The sequence below is a fragment of the Gracilinanus agilis genome, chromosome 2 (genome assembly GCF_016433145.1).
Source record: "Gracilinanus agilis isolate LMUSP501 chromosome 2, AgileGrace, whole genome shotgun sequence".
In the NCBI taxonomy this organism is placed as follows: Eukaryota; Metazoa; Chordata; class Mammalia; order Didelphimorphia; family Didelphidae; genus Gracilinanus; species Gracilinanus agilis.
The window spans coordinates 155,439,391-155,457,876 of record NC_058131.1 but is presented as its reverse complement, the minus strand read 5'-3'; the positions used below and the strand labels follow the sequence as shown (position 1 = coordinate 155,457,876).

Genomic DNA, 18,486 nt, shown 5'->3' with positions numbered 1-18,486 from the left:
GGGCAGAGACTAAGAAAAAAGAAGTGCTGGCTGAGTTTGCCTTTCTGACACGAAGGTCAAGATTTGCAAAATCCATATAGCTTAACATATATTAAGTGTAGTAGTGGGGAGAAGCACACATATACCGAGTCTTATTTTAGTTAACACAGTCTAAAATATGAGTATTTTTACTCATGTACTCTCGAGATCTATATATCATCTCTGATAATCTGATAAGGACAGTTTAGTTGATAAGGAAATAACTGACATGGAAGATCTTTTCATCAGTTCATGCTGCTGTTCTGTCTCCAGGAGCGTGGAGTTTATTATATATATTTCAAGACTCATTTCACACAAAAGAACCCCCCCCCCAAAACTTTGCAGATGCACAGAAGTTATAAATTATGTCATATCAAAACACAAAAGGTCTCATTGGCTTCAGAACAGACCAAGGCCAAGGGTGATTTTTGACTGGGTTCTTATCAGAAAGCCAAGTCGGGGAATATTTTTCTTAGGGTTGAATTGCCCCTGCTAAGGTTTTGGCATTGGCTATACCAGGCAGCTGCATTCCTGGCCAAAGGGGTAGAGTGTTAATCTTTTAAATGCTGGCCTGCTAGGAACTTAAATCTCATCAATAAGGTCACAATACTTTTCAACAAGAAATCACAAGGATCACAAAAGGGGTCAAAAGAGGAGTCTCAGATTTTTATCTATTCTCTTATTGGCTTCTCACATACTTCCCCCTTTTCTTTAAATTACAATGATTTATTACACAGGGAAACTTTTTAATAATGAAAGGAGTCATCAATTAGTTAAAATCATCAGCTATAGCTGGATCTTATATGACTTACAGATTAAACTGTTTATTTTTGGCTCTCTACAATGTACATATTATTGAGTAGAGAACAAGGCCCACTAAAAGATCCAATTCCTTTGATGAAAATTTGTTAAATCTTCCAAGTAACTGGAAGGCTTTATGGCTCATTCCAATTCCCTTAGCATAGTTAAGAGTATTTCTATGATTGGAAAAAAAAAAGTAGGGGTAGGCAGCTTGGTGGCTCAGTGGATTGAGAATCAGGCCTAGAAATGGGAGGTCCTAGGTTCAAATCTGGCCTTAGACACTTCCTAGTTGTGTGACCCTGGGCAAGTCACTTAACACCCCCCCCGCCCCCCCCATTGCCTAGCTCTTAATGACTCTTCTGCTTTGGAACCAATACAGAGTATTGATTCTAAGATGGAAGGTAAGGATTATAAACAAAAGTATTTCCAGGATAAGAGTTCTACAAAGTAATCAAAATTCAGAAGGTCATAAGGTAAATAAACAAAAGAGAAGGGAAGAAAGAATGGAGGAAACCCCTCCCCCCCACAAGGCAAGATGGTATTCAAATGTTTAAGAACTTTATAAAAATCTATTTGGAGTCTAGAAATACTCTTAAGAAACCAGAATAAAGAGCATGACATAATGAAGAATACCTGTAATCCCTACTCCCAAAGAGGCAGCTGGAGGTTCAACCTGAGTATGGGAGTTCTGAACTTTAGTAGGGTGACTAGACATCAGGGTGCAGGGTCCACCATGCTGCCTAAGCAGGGGCTGATTTGAATCAGTTTTGAAATGAGCTGGTCAAAACTTCTATGCCCATCATAATAACTGTGGGTAAGTAAATAACTGATGAATTTCTAGTATGGGTGAGATAAAGAGATTAAATCTCAAAGAAGAAGAAAACCAATAAAGTAAAAAGGGAGATGGGGAAGCACAGAAGATATTATTAATATAGGCATTGACCTTAACATTTGAGCAAGTGTGCTAAGAGCTTCACAGATAGAAACATGTTAAAGCAAAAAGAATACATCTCCATTCCTCTCACATCAGCACAGGCAAATGGATTGTGAGAAGTCTCAAATTATCAGAGATTAGTCTAAGTGGATATATACTAATGAAAATATAACTTATGACAATATATGTATATGTAGTCAAACTACTAATGACATTAAATAAAAGAAATGAATTTGGTTACAGAAAAGAAAATCCATGATTATTACTATGCTAAAATAAAAAAAATTAAAACACTAGTATAACCAAAAGGGAGGAAAAAAAAATCACTGAGGAAGTTCTATGGTGTCTGAGACAAAGAATCTTAAATCAAAGGTATACATCATCATGCCTAACTTGACAGATTTGCACTGCAATGCAGAAATGCAAGCCAGATTTAAACATCTGCTCTGACCCAGAGGCTAGCACAATTCCAATAAAGGGCTATTTCAGTTCTTACCTGTTACCTGTGCAACAACTGCTTGGGAAATCCTCCGATTGGCAAGAAAAGCTTTGATTTCCTCTTTTATCACACTACTGTCCCGCCTAAAAAATACAGAAGAAAAAAAAACCAACACATGTTTAAGCTAAGAATATTAATCTAAGCTAACTAGAGGTTGAAAGCAAAGACTAAACTAAAGAGAGGAACAATACACAGAAAGAAGAAAAGGGAGAATAGACCAAACCCATATAAAATTAAACCAAGGAACACTCCATTTCCAAGTTTAAAAATGTAATATGATCTTATCTAATTCATAACATGCTACATACATACAAAGTTTCATTCCTAGGGGTGTGTGTGGGCGTGAATGTTAAAGAACCACAGCTTTAGGGCTAGAAAGGATGCCAAAAAACATTTAATTCAAGAGTTCTTGACCTTTTTTGGCCATGTGCCCTTCTGGCAGTATGGTGATGCCTATGGACCATTGCTCAGAATACTGTTTTTAAATGCATAAAATATAATATACAAAGGAACTGGTTACATTGAATTAAATTGATCAAAATTTTTTAAAAATGAAATTCACACGGGGGCAGCTGGGTAGCTCAGAGGAGTGAGAGTCAGGCCTAGAGATGGGAGGTCCTAGATTCAAATCGGGCCTCAGACATTTCCGAGCTGTGTGACCCTGGGCAGGTCACTTGACCCCCATTGCCCACCCTTACCACTCTTCCACCTAGGAGCCAATACACAGAAGTTAAGGGTTTAAAAAAAAATGAAATTCACAGACTGTAGGTTGAGGACTCTTAATCTAGTCCAACTTCATTCTATTAAGAATGAGGAAACTGAAAAATTGAGCATTTAAGTGACTTGTCCAAGTGAATAAGCATCAGAAACAGGATTTGCCTCAGATCTTTTGGGTTCTAAGGTTAGCACTCTATCCACTATATCATACTACTTCTCAATTTATGAACATAAAGACAAAAAAACTGATATGTTGAACAAAGACCATAAAATTCTGTGTAGATATATACATGATTTGTTTTTAAAATTTTGAGAAAATTGTATCTTTGCACTCATGACTACTAAAGAAAGTATTCTCTATTTTAAGAAACCACTTATTCTTTTATTGGCTACTATTGTTTTATCTTCTGGTTTAATTCTAGAAATAACGGAAGACTGATTTTTTAAGAACTGTTCATCTCCAGAATTTATTTGGAAAACTTAATAGATGAACTGCATCATCTCCTGTGCCATTTAGAATTGGAATTTGGCTATTTCTTCATCTTTTTCTTTGTAAAAGGGTTCCCCCCCCAACATATTCTCAATAAAATTATGAAAATGTATTTACATGCACTTCCTTTCATTTTAACATAATAATACTCATGGCATTACTATGGCTTCTTCAACATAACAAAATACCTGATAAAAATAACTATATATTTAAAAAACTTGAAATCTCAAGTTGGATTATTTTTGCATAAAGGAAATAAAGAAAAAGTAGATGAACTATAGTCCCTTGGTAAAATGTAAGCACTCAAATATTTGTTAAAGAAATAAAGATTGTATTAATTTTAATAATTTTCAAAACTTAATTATTCATGACAGAAGAGATATGAATTATAGAATGAGAAAAGAGTTTGGTGTAACTTGAACAAATGGACATGTCACAGAGGAATGTACATATTTAGCATCTATATATCTAAAGTTTTCAGGGACATCTCCATGAATTCTTTTCAAGGAATAAATAAAAGCAACGTAGCCAGTGAGAATCAGTACCAAGACAGTGAAAAACAGGTCCCCAACCTTTTTCCCGCCCCTAACGATGAGCTATTCATTTTTCTAAAGCTTGAAACAAATGAAGGTAGGGGAGAGACATTTTAGAATTAGGAACCTCAGTGGTCAGGGAAAGAAGTACTCTATTCATCTTCCCTCACAAGCATTTATTAAACTTATTATAATATTATATGTCAGGAGGTGCTGAGAATACTTCTACTACTACTACTACCTCTACTGCTGCTGCTACCACTTTTGCTACTGAGAAGTAGCATTTATATAGTGTCTTAATGTCTGAAGATCACTTTGCAAATATTAACTTATTTTATCCTTATGAAAACTGTGGAAGATATGCTAATATTATCTCTCATTTTACATATGAGGAAACTGATGCAGAGAGAAATTAAAGTGACTTGCTCACGTTTCAGAGCTAAGTGTTGGAAGCCAGATTTGAATTTAGGTGTTCCTATCCCCAGATCCAGCACATCACCTAACTGCATACAAAGAATGAAATAATTTTCATTAGAAAAGAGCTTATATGCTATTGGGAGAAACACTTGACCCTCGTTGCCCACCCTTACCACTCTTCCACCTAGGAGCCAATACACAGAAGTTAAGGGTTTAAAAAAAATAATGCACACATAAACTCAAAAAAAAATAGAGAGAATAATCACCTCACTAGAGACCCAAACTACATAGTACAAAAGGGCAATGGCAGGAAATATTTTGGCTTTGAAGTAAGTTTTGAGCAATAAAGAATGGTACCAACTTAACTGGCTGGAAGCCTGTGATATGGAAAACTTCATGAGAAAAGATTTCAAGATTGAAAAAAATTTATTAATATTTAAGGTTTATTATATAGATTAGGCTATAGACCATTTCCTTTCTGTTTAAAAATCAAATGACCACTATTCATGTGAATATATAAAATAGTTAAAAGTTAGAAAGAACATATGACTGCTTTATTAAAATGATAGTACTTAGGAAAAATAATCCAGAATATACAAGATTATGCAGTTAGATAAATAATCTGGATATTTGCTGAAAAACTATGATAAAGGTTCTTTCAAATATCTATAATTTACCATATTTGTTGAAATAGCAATGAATTCATATGTATCTACTTCAAAGACTTTTGTGGTAACTAAACAATCAAATCATATTTGTTTTCTAATACAACTACAAATTAACTTATTTATTGCTTTACAATATATAATATGTAGGTAGTTTAAATTTTTTTGAAATATTCATATCTACATAATTTTTAGTTATGAAGGTGGGATAATTTCAAAAAATGTTTTGCAGGGAAAAATGGGCCAATTTAATCTTCCTAATTATTTAAATCAATCTGCTTTAAAAAATATCCACTCTGACATCAAAATATACAAAAAAGGCAACTCTCAATTATTCAGGGGAGGAATATCCAATCTAAATTATTCATTGTTTTGAAGGATGATGTTTCTCAGTGCCTGCAGGAGCAGGAACAGCAACAGCAAGAGCAGAGAAGGAATTCCACTAGTTTGTGAGGCAAGAGCAGTTAAATCTAACTTTCTAGAATGCTGGGAGTATATAAACTAGTCTTTCCAAGATCCTTATCACTATACCTGAAATAATTCATTAAAACACTAATTTCTAGATGAATGGAACTTTAATGGTAGTTAAGAATCTCTAAAGATTTCTCTGACTTTATCTATAGGGTTCACATTTCAGTTTAACCATCAAATTAATATTATTCAGATTCCATTCTTAGTCTCTCTCTTACTTCAAGCCTAATCTCCTCTTTTTCCACTGTGATTAAGTTAAAGAACTTATTTTTAGTGAAGAAAAAGTCCCCATAATCCTTAACTTAACTCTTTCATCCTCCATTTCCTTAACTGAAACCTAGCTCTTCGAAGATACATTTTCTGCTCCCTTTTCTCAAGTCTGCCATCCACTCCTCTTAAATACTCAGTTGTATCTAAGCACAGGGGGAAGTGAGAGAGAGGAATAAAATGTTATCACTGTTGAGTAACAACCCAATACTCCCTAGTCAGATATTTTGAGGGCATAGCACAGAGTACACATTTAAAACTTGAAGAGAATTCGTTTATTTAGTCCAAAGTCTTCATTTCACAACTGAGTTAACCGAGACCAAAGAAGTTAGGTGACATGGCCATAAACTCTGACAAAATCTGGTTCATTTTATGTTTGCAGCAATGGCTCACACAATTTCCCTCAGCAGATCTTACATGCCACCTAAATTTTTCCACTCATTATTCTTAAAATATATGAGCTTTCCTACTTCTGACTCTGCTATTCCTAGGCCTAGAATGCACTTCTAGTAGAACTTAACTCCTGGGATCCTATACTTTGATAGCTGAGCTTTTACTTTATCTGGTCTAAGGCCCAACCCTCTATATCACTTCCTTCTGACTCTTCCTCCTTCCATGATTCTTCATACTTAACATCTCCCCTTTATGTTTCCTTCCTCAATTAGAATGGTAAGTTTCATAAAGGCAGATAATATCTTGCTTGCCTGTATTATCTTTATCCCTAAGTGTAGTTCCTGGCATACAGTAGGCACTTATTAAAAGCTGTATATATGATTGTATCTATCATAAATGTAGAATTCACCTTCATAACATCTCTCCTATATAACCTCTTTTCTCCTCTGACACTGTCACTACAGTAGGACAGGCCTTGATCAAGCCACACACAGTCTACTATAATAGCCTATTGGTAGATTTCTCTGCCTCTAGGCTCTCCCCTCTCTAGTCTCTTTCATTTAGCTGTCAAAGTGGATATTTCTAAAGTCCTAAAGTTTTGACCACTCCTTAGTTTGCAGTCACTCCCTACTATTGAAAGAATCAATTATAAAGTCTTCTCTTAAGATAAAGTCCTATCCCCCCTGCAACCTTTAACAATCTTTTTATACTTTATTCCCCTTCACCCCCATTCCAAGCACTCTAAGCCCCAGTTTCATCAACTATAAAAAGAGATAACATCTACATTACAGGGTTACTGTGGGGAACAAATGAGATTAATATATGTAAAGCATTTTCTAAACTGTAAAAACTATATGAGTGCTATCTATTATTATAATATCCCAAGTTTGCTTCCTCTAAAATTTTCTACTTGCAGCCTGATAATATGCAATATACTATTTTGAATTAAAAAATGAATTGCTGTAACAAATTAAAAGCTTCCCAATTTAGGTAATGACCTGAGCCAAAGGATATATAGAATCAGCTCATCATTTCAACTGGCACCTGTTTGATCCCTCACAAAACTTCCTGCCCTTTCTGGGAAACAATAATCAGTTCTGATCCCAAATCAATTAAGAGCAATAAATCAAGGTAAGTAAAAAGGCCTAAATTTGCAAAGTCAAGTTTAATATTAAATCTGTCAAAGTAAAACAAAAGTAACCCAGGTCTATATTTGATTAAAGAGAAAATGAATGATATGCAACAAGTTTAGTTTGAGTCTTTACTATTGAGAAAATTATAATGGCTAGCATTTATATAATGATTTTTAAGACTTAAAGGGACTCCCAAATATTATCTCCTTTTATTCTCAACTAGACCAGGAAATAAATCATGAATCCCATTTTACAGATGAGGAGAGTGAAATAGACAGTTAAGTGTTTTGTTCAGGATCACAAAGCTAATAAGTGCCAGAAGCTAGATTTGAACTTTGGCCTCCATAATTAATTCCAGGGTTCACTGACCAGCTCTGTATACAGGTTATCAGTCCTTTTTCTAAAATATACATAATTGTCATTCCCTAATTGATAAATGGTCAAAGGATATGAATAGGCAATTTTCAGGTAAAGAAATCAAAACTATCAGTAATAATATAAAAAATGGTCTAAGTCCCTCTTGATTAGAGAAATGCAAATTAAAACAACTATGAAGTGCCACCTCACCTCTATCAGACTGGCCAATAAGACAGTCAAGGAAAATAATACATGTTGGAGGGAATGTGGCAAAATTGGGACACTGATGCATTGCAGGTGGAGTAATGAATTGATTCAACCATTCTGGAGGACAATTTGGAATTAAGTTTAAAGGGCTATAAAAGAATAAACCTTTTGATACAGTAATACCACTACTACGTCTATATTCCAAAGAGATAAAAAAAAAATGGGAAAGGACCTGTTTGTTCAAAAATATTTATAGCTGCTCTTTTTGTGGTAGCAGAGAATTGGAAACTAAAGGGATGTTCCTCAATTGGGGAATGGCTGAACAATGTGTAGTATATGATGGTGATGGAATACTACTGTACTATCAAGAATAATAAACATTATCATTTCTTAAAGAACTGTAAAGACCTACATGAACTGATGCAGAGTGGAATAAGCAGAACCAGTTATATTATACACAATAACTAAATAATGTGCAATGATCAAATATGATAGACTTTGCTACTAATAGCAATGCAATGATTCAGGACAATTCTGAGAGACTTATGAAAAAGATTGCTATCCACCTCCAGAGAAAGAACTGTGGGAGTATAAATATAGATGAAAACATATGATTTACCACTTTTTATTTGGGTATAGGATTTGGGGTTTTGGTTTTATGAGATTATTCACTTATAAAAATGAATAATATGAAAATGTCTTGCATGATAATACATATATATAACCCAAATGTGAGTTTAGGGAGCTGGAGGGAGATAACATGAATCATATTAACTTCGGAAAACTTATGTGGAATTTTGTCATTAAAATAAAGATGAAACATAAAAAATTAAATATATATGTATATAATTTATATGTATATATTTGATGGGTTTTCTAGATCTGCTTGAATATGAATAATAAAAGGGTCATGGGGTAATCATTTGGTGACATCTAATTGTTAGCAAATTATTTTAAAACAACGCTAGTCTCTAAATTTAATCCAGTGTTCTTTTACCAGACTACATTGCCTCTCTAAAAGTGATTATTGTACTACACAAAATTAATGCTATTTCCCATACAAAAAGACATTTTTTCCAACTCTGTAACACAAAATACTGCATGCAGGATTGTAATGAAAACCTGAAAGATAATCTTTTAATTTTGTTTATTAGAAGAGCTAAGGGAAATATCAATAAAGCGTATCCTTCACTCTATTTAAACTTTCCAAACTGTTACAACAGTAGTTTAAACTTAATTTCTCCAATTAAAAAAAAAAAAAATACTTGCCATGAGACTTCTGATCACACTACTTGACTTAAAATGATTCTTTCAGAAATTAACTCAATCTACTTTATCAAATACAATGTTGCCTTTTGTTTACATTCACATTCTCTTAGGCATCCAAACTCAGAACTTCTCTTTAATTCCACATGCAATTAAACCCTGTTGGATCCATTTCTGAAATTAAATTCCAGTTTCCTTAACTATTCTCATTGTTACCCCTCCAGATTCAGGCCATCATTACTCCTTACTAAGACTATAATAATCACCTATTGAATATTCTCTTCACCTTTAATCTCACCATTCATATGTGCTTCACAATCATTCCATACATTTCTATCATACTAAATTCAATTTAAAAATTTCTTATTAAACATCTACTGTGTGCCAGGCATTTAATTCCTGAATTACAAAGTCGTGGTCATGTCATGACATTCCTTTTAACCACAATGCCCTGTCTCCATATCCAGCAGTTGGAATATTTTTACTTTATCTAAATAAAGGATAAATCACTATCTAAAATTGAAAGATTTATTTACTCATCTTAAAGGGTAAAGCACACAGTTAATACTATATTGATACAATATAATTTACTAAGAATTTCATAGGAACTCTGAAAACAATGTTAACGTAATTTACATTTATCATTTTGACTAACCTCATTAATTCCTCCACTTTATCATCTACATCTAGATCCTCTTCTGAGGCTTCAAAACTGTATGATCTCTGACCCATGCTGTTTGCATGATAACGAGTGGGAGACATCTTTCCATTTGAAGTAGACAATCTCTCATTACTTTCCCTCCCATTTTGATTGGTAGTACAAGGTTGTGGGGAGGTGTCATAACTGTTGCTAGGTGATGGGGACATCCCCGAATGTTGGGTCTGTGTGGAAGCGGTGGCTGTAGAGGAAGATGCTGGGACATTGTTGGTACTATTTCCATAGGAACCGCCTCCATAGCTGGGCCTTCTCCCAAATTTGTCATTATGCTCTTGATCAAGACGATCCAAAGTTTCCAAAGCATGAAGAATTTCATGTTTGGTCATTCCAGTACGTCGAAGGCGCTGAAGCAGGTCTATTTGCTCTATAGTAAATCTGGGTTCATCTGTGTAGTGAGACATGGTTTCCAGCAAACTAAAGAAAAAGTGATAAAAAAAATTATTTGTAACATTATTAGTCAAAAAAAAATCACCTAGCCTTTTGTTTAAAATAATATCAAATTCTTTTACAGAGGAAACTAGAATATTATTGATTGGAAGTTTCTTTGGGTTAAAAAATATATGAAAATATGATAATGTTAAAGTTAAAATATGTACTTTCCCAATTTCAAGATATATGAATGAAAAATTCAAGTATTAAAAACAAACATAAATAATTAAAATAAAAGCGATTTTAAATTAATCAGAGGCCAATTTAATGTCCCAAAAAGGTCTTTTCCATCTCTAATTTAGAATTTTAACTGAAAGGAATAAATTGGATTTGTAATGATTTTTAAATCTCAATTACTGACAGAAACTTCTTCTATCATCTTCATTATAATGAGAAAAAAAACCTTTAAGCAAACTACCACTATGAGCAAAAACTAATAGCCAATACAGAAATGTTAAAGAAAGAATATGGTAATGAGACATAAGAGGCTTATTATGTGGTCTGCCACCCATACTTTGAGTAGATTCTTATGTACATTCTTCTTTTTTCACTCATTTATTTTTTTTAAAGATAAAAAGGAAATAAAACTTCTGAGAGGAAAAAGAGTGAGTGTGCATGAGCACACTTCTAGCTCTTTAGCAATTACTTCCATAGCTAAGGTTTCCTTTAACCATCATTAGGTGTAACAGCATATCTGAAAACATCTTGGAAGCATTCTTTCCTCTGTATATACAATGTATAGTTTAGGCAATTTGTCAAGCACTAAGTAGAAATTCTAACAGAACAATAAAATTTAATTTCTAAATATCTCAGATTCCTCCCCTTGCTTTCCAGCTATAGGGAAGTTTGCAATAGAATCTACTGGCTTATAAGTTGATTCAGGTTAAAATCCTGTACTGATTTTTATAATTAAAATATATTCACATATGTATGTCTTAAGTCTTAGTTTCTGCTTCAGGTTCTTTTTTTTCTAGAAACCAACTTCCCTCAGCTCCTATGTCTAATGTTCTTTATACAAATATTTTAAGCCAGACCAAACTAGGAATATGTTCTCTTAAGATAATGATAAGTGCTCCCATGAGGGTCCTAAGACTTAGTGGCACTTTCTTTTATTCCCCTGATGCAAACCTAAGAACGCTTGCCAGCACTGACACGCATAGCCATTTTTGATTACACAAGAAGTATGGGGCCACATGCCAAGGATGAAACATTTGCTGTAGTGTAGTGTAGACACTCTGTGCCAGAGGTCTGAAGGCCAAAACAACTGTCACTAAGCAGGTAAGTTAAGTATTTCATTTTTGGTTTATTAAATAGAGTTATAAATTACAATTATACATTTTTGTTATTTAAACTATAAATATCACAAAATTATGTTTTTTTCCCTCAAAGTGACACACCACCTGAGTTATGCGAATTTTGACACACCAAGCTCAAAAGGTTGCCTATCACTGTTCTATTCAATGGCAGCGCCCCTTGAACACTGGACTCGGTGGAAAACACAAGCAACATAATTTTTCTCCCTACCTCAGAGAGGAATAAACCACCTTTTCCTCAGTGGAAAATGAAGTGATTCAGAATTGAGGCACCAATACTGACCACTGCTGTGCATTTTTAGTTAGCAAAAGGATTATAACACAGTAGTCAGGAAAGTAGAGCTTGACTTCCATGGCTAATAAAATCACTAGATTACAGGTTGCAAAAATCACCTGGCTGTGATCACTCTGCACATCTGTTATTATTCACCTTCACATATTCTCCAGTCTAGTGAATCTAATGAGCTAGCTGTTTCCTAGACAGAATCTTTATCTTTATGCCTCTGCATAAGGGTTCCCTATGTGCTCCCTCCTCAACTGAACTTGGAAAGGAGAGTGTATAGAGAGGAAGAGAGTATTCAATTAGTCAGTTAGAAAAGGAAAAATTTATATGCTAGGCACTCTGCTAAATACTGAAAGTACAAAGAAAAGGGAGGAAAAAAAGGCCCTGTGCTAGGAGAACTAGGAGGAAGTAGTGTCATAAAAACCTAAAGAAAAGTATCTGGGAAGAAGTATTCAAATATCAAAAGTTGGAGAGGTAGAGAAGAATCAAGACTAAGAAGAAGCCAATTAGATTTGGTAATTTTTTAACCATTAGTAACTTTGGAAAGCAACAGTTGAATGATATAGTTAAAAGATAGATTGTATGAAAGGGTTTAGAAAAAGTGAGAAGAAATCAAGAGCTGATGGCTTTTTCAAATTTGTTTGTAATGGGAGTTGGGGAAAGGTACACATAGAAGAGATAGGATATATAGAATGATTGCAGAAATGGTAGGGTCAAAAGACAGTTTTTAAATGGTGAATTTAGTACTCATTTTTATGATGAATTTGATGGTAGAGTCAAATGGGGTTATTTAATGATAAACCTAGAGAGAGTAGGCACTAAAAAACAAACAAAAAAACAAACAAAAAAAAAACCCCAAAACACTAATCACTTGAACTTAACCATCTCCACTAGTTAGAATCTTTTATTTACTCTCTCCTATCTCAATTGTAGCTAAACTTGAAAAAAGCCACAATCCATTAAAAATTGGTGTGTGTTCTACTCTTTGACCAGAAAAGATGAAAAAGGCTCAAGTGAATCATCCCACTGTCCCCACTTCTCATTATGCATCCCAATTATGTTAGGGAAGATATCCCACATATCCTTCTCTTCCCTCCTACTGTAATCATTTCTCACCTGCCTTTCCTTTCTTCATTTAAGTTCATCAAAACACACAAAAAAATCAATTCTAAGCCCTCAGTCTTATTTGCATCCTTCTGGAATCCATGATATAAGTTTCTGAAGATATATTTTAATCATTCGTCCTGATAGAATGTAAAAAATTCATCCTTATGAAGACTCTTCTAATAGCTCCTGTGTATTCTACTTAGTTCTGATATTTTCATCATGAATACTTGTTACTCTTCTTTTTCACTAAAAGTCTATTTTTTACACTGTAAGATTAAAAAGTTTTGCTGTGTTTTATTCTTGGTTGTAGGCTTGTATCTTTTGTCTTTTGGGACATGTAGTCCTCCCCCTTAATATGTAAATATAAAATAAAAATAAAAAATTTTTGACCTGTAAATTCTGATTTTGGCTGTGACACATATGGTACTTTTTATTTAGAGGTTACTTTCAGGAAATGATCAGTGCATTCTAATTTTTGCTCTATCCATGTTTCTTTCATTCTTTCTTAAAATAAGTTGATTTTTGGACATGGTTTTCAAGTAAGTCAATGATTCTTAAATTATCTTTTCTTGTTCTATTTTCCAGGTAATAATTTTGGTGTGAAATACCTTATTTTTATGGCATTTTTCTATCTTTTGACTTTGTTTTAATGTACTTTTCTCATGGAGACATTAATTTGTTTTATCTATTTTAATTTTCATTGAATCTGTTACTTGAGTAAACTTTTATACTTCTTGTGCTAAGCTGTTAAATTCTGTCTCCAAAACTCTTTCATTTCTTTTCCAAAGTTTTCTTTCAGTGCTATTTTCAAAATTTATAGGAGTGGAGTCAAAACAGCAGCTTAGATGCAGCAAAAGCTGAATTCTCTGTGACTCTCCCTTTGACACCAAAAGCAAAAATTAGGGCTTGAAAATAGACAGAAAGCCAAACTTTAGCCAAAAAACAGACTGTCTCTCAACAAGAGACAGTCACAGGTCTCTCCTACTCAATTCAACCTGAAAGGTATGCAGATAAAGCTGAATTCTCAGGTATAAGGGAAAGATTCAACACCCTTACCCCACCTACTTGACTGAGACCCATGGTAGGGTAGGGTAAAGGCTGTAACCATGACCACCTTGGTACCACCACAGGAAGCTCAGGGCTCTGACTGGGAAGCTGGTAGATAGGAGCAGAGGGGAGGATGAAGTGTAACTATCTTCAGTCTCTACACCTTCAGCCTCTGCCAGCAGCTGGGGAAGATTTGGCCTCAGGGTACATTAGACCAGATCAGCTCTATCAGTCTAATCCAGTTTACCAACAGAGCAGAAACAAAGCCCCTTCAGGCAAGAAAAGCTCAAAATCACATATCCAGCAATCAAACAGAGGAGAAATAATACAGCTGGTAAGGAGAGGGAAAGAAGGAAAAATTATAAGCAAACAACAGAAGAAGAAAAAAAGAAATTGAGATCCATAGCTTCTGTTCAGATAATAAAGAACAAAAGGAACAGAGGAGGACCAAGGAATAGTAAGCAAAACCTTAGAAACTCCACGAATTGGACTCAGGCTCTGGAAGAGCTCAAAAAAAGAATTAAAAAAAAAATAAATAATAGAGGCTGAAGAAAATTGGAGAAAGAACTTAAAAAACAAACTAGGTCATTTGGAAACAGAGGCACATGAAATAAAACATGAAAATAGTGTCTTAAAAGCCAGAAGAGTGGTAAGGTCTAGGCAATGGGGATTTAAGTGACTTGCCCAGGGTCATACATCTGGGCAGTGTCTGAGGCCAGATTTGAACCTAGGACCTCCCATGTCTAGGCCTGGTTCTCAATCCACTGAGCTACCCAGATTCCCCCTAGTCAGATAATTCTTAAATTGTCTCTCCTGGATCTATTTTCTAGTTCTGTAGTTTATTAATGAGGCGTTCCATATTTTCTTCAATTTTTTCATTCTTTTGATTGTTTTATAGATTCTTGCTGCCTTGTGAAGCCATTTGCTTTTAATTGTTCAATTCTAATTTTTAAAGACTGAATTTCATCCCTGACTTTTTGATCCTCCTCTTCCTTTTGGTCTATTTTCCTTTGTAAGTCATGCTGTCCTGATATTCTTGAACAAGAGGGTAAAATAAAGATTGAAAAAATCCACAGATCAGCTCCTGCATTAAATCTCCAAATCTCCAAATGACAATGCCCAGGAACATTATAGTCAAGCTCAAGAACTTCCAGATCAAGGAGAAGATACTACAAACTGTTAGAAAGAAATAATTCAGATATCATGGAGTCACAGTCACAGAAGCTGGCTGTATCCACACTTTAGGACCAGAAGGCATGGAATATGATATTGTGGAAAGCGAGGGAACTGGGCCTACAACCAAGAATCAACTATCCAGCAAAATTGATTATATATTCTTATAAGGGAAATTATGGTCATTTAATAAAATAGAAGATTTCCAAGAATTCCTGAAGAAAAGACCAGACTTAGAAAATTTGATACCCAAATACAGAACAAGAAAATCACAAAAAGGTAATTAAGAAAGAAAAATAAAATTAAGTGACTCAATAAGATAAAATGATTTGTATTCTTATATGAAAAGATGATATCTATAACTCAAAAAAATGTTATCATCACAGTAGCTAGAAGATGTATACTTAAAGGGTATGATGATAAACTGTATTGAATGTCAAAAATATAAAAAACTAGGGGTAAAAAGAGGATAATATTAAGGGAAAAGAGGTTAAATAAATTTCATAAAGAAGTGCATGGGGGAGGGGAGAAGACCAAAATTTATAATAAAATGTTAAACATTCTCTTAAAAAAAAAAAAGACCTCTTGCATCATTTCTTTTTAGAATTCTAATTGGTTTTCTAGCCAAGACAATGTTCTGCTTGAGGTTTTACTGTAAGTGATTTGGAATTATTTTCTTCCTTTTCAGTTCATATCTTGAGCATTCCTAGGGCATCATCAATACAGTTCTTTTTTACTTTTTGTTTACTCATTCTTCCACCTAACTTGGAAGTTCCAGATTGGAAATTTTTTTAGGATTTAGTATTCTAATTTTTTGCTTTAATTTAACTGTGTTTTTATTTTGGCCTTTTGGTCATATGAGTATTCTCTTACAAGTATGTTTTGCATGATAATATACGTATAACTGATCAAATTGCTTATCATCTCTAGAAGGGTGTAATTAGGGAATAGGCTAGTTGTAATAGGGAAATTAAGGCTGCTAAGTGGGTGGTAGGCTAGAGGTAATAAGAGACTAAAACAAGGTATCATTGTAATAAGGGACTAAAGGCTAGAAGGTGATAAGGGGATTAAAAAGCAGGTAGAGTGATAAGGTAGTTGTAATAGGGGATAAGCACAGTGGATGGGGTTTGTGGATCCCTAAGTCAGTAAGGTGGATAAGGAGGGTACAAAAAATAATGTAAAATATCGTTATGCTTTTATCTGCATTCTGACTCCAAAAGTTCTTTCTCTGGAAGGGGATAGGATTCTTTGTCATAAGTCCTTGAGAACTGTTCTGGATCATCCTATTGATGAGGGGAGTGAAGTCTTTCACAGTTGATCATTGTATAATACTGCTGTCACTTTGTATAATGTTCTGTTTCTGCCTGTTTCATTCTGCATCAGTTCATGCAGGTCTCTTCAACTTTTTCTGAAATCATCCTGTTTATCATTTCTTATACTACAATAGTATTCCATCACCATTATATACCACAATTTGTTCAGCCATTCCCCAATTGATGGACATCTCTCAATTTCAATTCTTTGCCATCACACACAAAAAAAGCTGCTATATTTATGTAGAAGTAGGTCCTTTTCCCTTAAAAAAAAAATCTTTATCATATACAAACCTAGTAGTGGTATTAGAAGATTAAAAGGGTATGCATAGTTTTATAGCCCTTTGGGCATAGTTCCAAATCGAAAAGTTGCCCTCTAGAATGGTTGGATTAGTTCGTAACTCCACTAATAATATATTAGTGCCCTAATTTTGCCAAATGCCCTCCAGCATCTACCATTCTCCTTTACTATGATATTGGCCAATTTGATTGATATAAGGTAGTATCTCAAAGATTCTTTAATTTAAATTTCTCTAATCAAGAATGATTTAGAACACTTTCTTATGACTATTGATAGTTTTAATTTCTTCATCTGAAAATTGACAATTTGTCATTTAGGGAATAACTTGTATTCTTACAAATTTGACTTAATTTTTATGTATTTGAGAAATTATCCCTTTACCTGAGCAATTTCCTATAAAACCTTCCCCCTCAGTTTCTTGTTTTACTTCCTATCTTGGTTACATTGATTTTGTTATTATTATTATTATTATTATTCCTGTTGACTCCTTAGGAGCATAGGGCCGCAACCATCTCACGCCAACGGACTCTGTTAATATAGTCAAAATTATTCATTTTATATCTCCTAATGTTCTCTATCTCTTCTTTAATCATAAATACTTTACTTCTCCATTGATCTGTCAGGAAAACTATTCTATGTCACCCTAATAGGGGTTTTTACTTTTATGTTTAAATCATATATCCATTTTAACCTGATATTGGTATAAGATGTGAGATATTGGTCTGTATCTAGTTTGTGAAATACTGTTTTCCTAGAACTTTTTGTCCTAAAAGCTGGGATCTTTTGGTTTATGAAACACTAGATTGCTAAGGTCATTTACCCCTGTATATTGTATATCTAATCTATTTCATTGACACATCATTCTATTTCTTAGCCAGTACCAGACTGTTTTGATTATGATTACTGCTTTATAGTACAATTTGAGAGCTGGTACTGTTAGGCCATCTTCTTTCACAATTTTTTCATTAATTTATTTGATATTCTTGATCTTTTTTCTTCCAAATGAATTTTATTATTTTTTCTATTTCTATAAAATAACTTTTGGTAGCTTGATTGATATGGCACTGAATAAGTAAATTAATTTAGGTAGAACTGTCATGTTTATTCATTAGTTTGATCTACCCAGGTACAATTTATTTTTATTTATTTTATATTATATGTATTATTATATAAATATATGTATGTAGATATATTATTTATTGTATTTACTATTTAGATCCAATTATTTATTTGTGTGAAAAGTGTTTTGTATTTGTGTTCATGTAATTCCTGTGTTTGTCTTGGAAAATAGATTTTCTTTCTCTATTTTTGTTTGTTCTAACTTAGATAATCAGCACCTTATTTATGTCATAAAAAGTATTTGGTAGGATTCCTTCTTTGCCTGTTTTCCAAAACAGTTTATATATAGCATTGGTATTGTTCATTTAAATATTAGATAGAATTCACTTGTGAATCAATTTAGCCCTGGGGATTTTTTGGGGGGAATTCATGGATGGCGTTGTTCAATCTCTTTTTGATTGTTCTATTTCCTTTTGTTAATCTGGGCTATTTATATTATTGTAAGTATAGATCTTTTTAACTTAGATTGTCAGATTTATTGGCATATAATTGGGCAAAATAGCTCCTCATGATTG

At 33.7% G+C, this 18,486-nt stretch overlaps 1 protein-coding gene across 3 annotated transcripts in view; it reads right to left on the bottom strand.

Moving 5' to 3' along the window:
• HMBOX1 (homeobox containing 1) overlaps positions 1–18,486 on the bottom strand; it is a 257,349-nt gene that overhangs the window by 125,609 nt on the left and 113,254 nt on the right. For all 3 annotated transcript variants that reach the window (XM_044663467.1, XM_044663468.1, XM_044663469.1), the window contains exons 3-4: positions 9,824–10,300; positions 2,250–2,335 (exon numbers count right to left, since the gene is read on the bottom strand). In XM_044663467.1, coding sequence (XP_044519402.1) covers positions 2,250–2,335; positions 9,824–10,300 — 563 coding nt within the window. The remainder of the gene's footprint in view (positions 1–2,249; positions 2,336–9,823; positions 10,301–18,486) is intronic.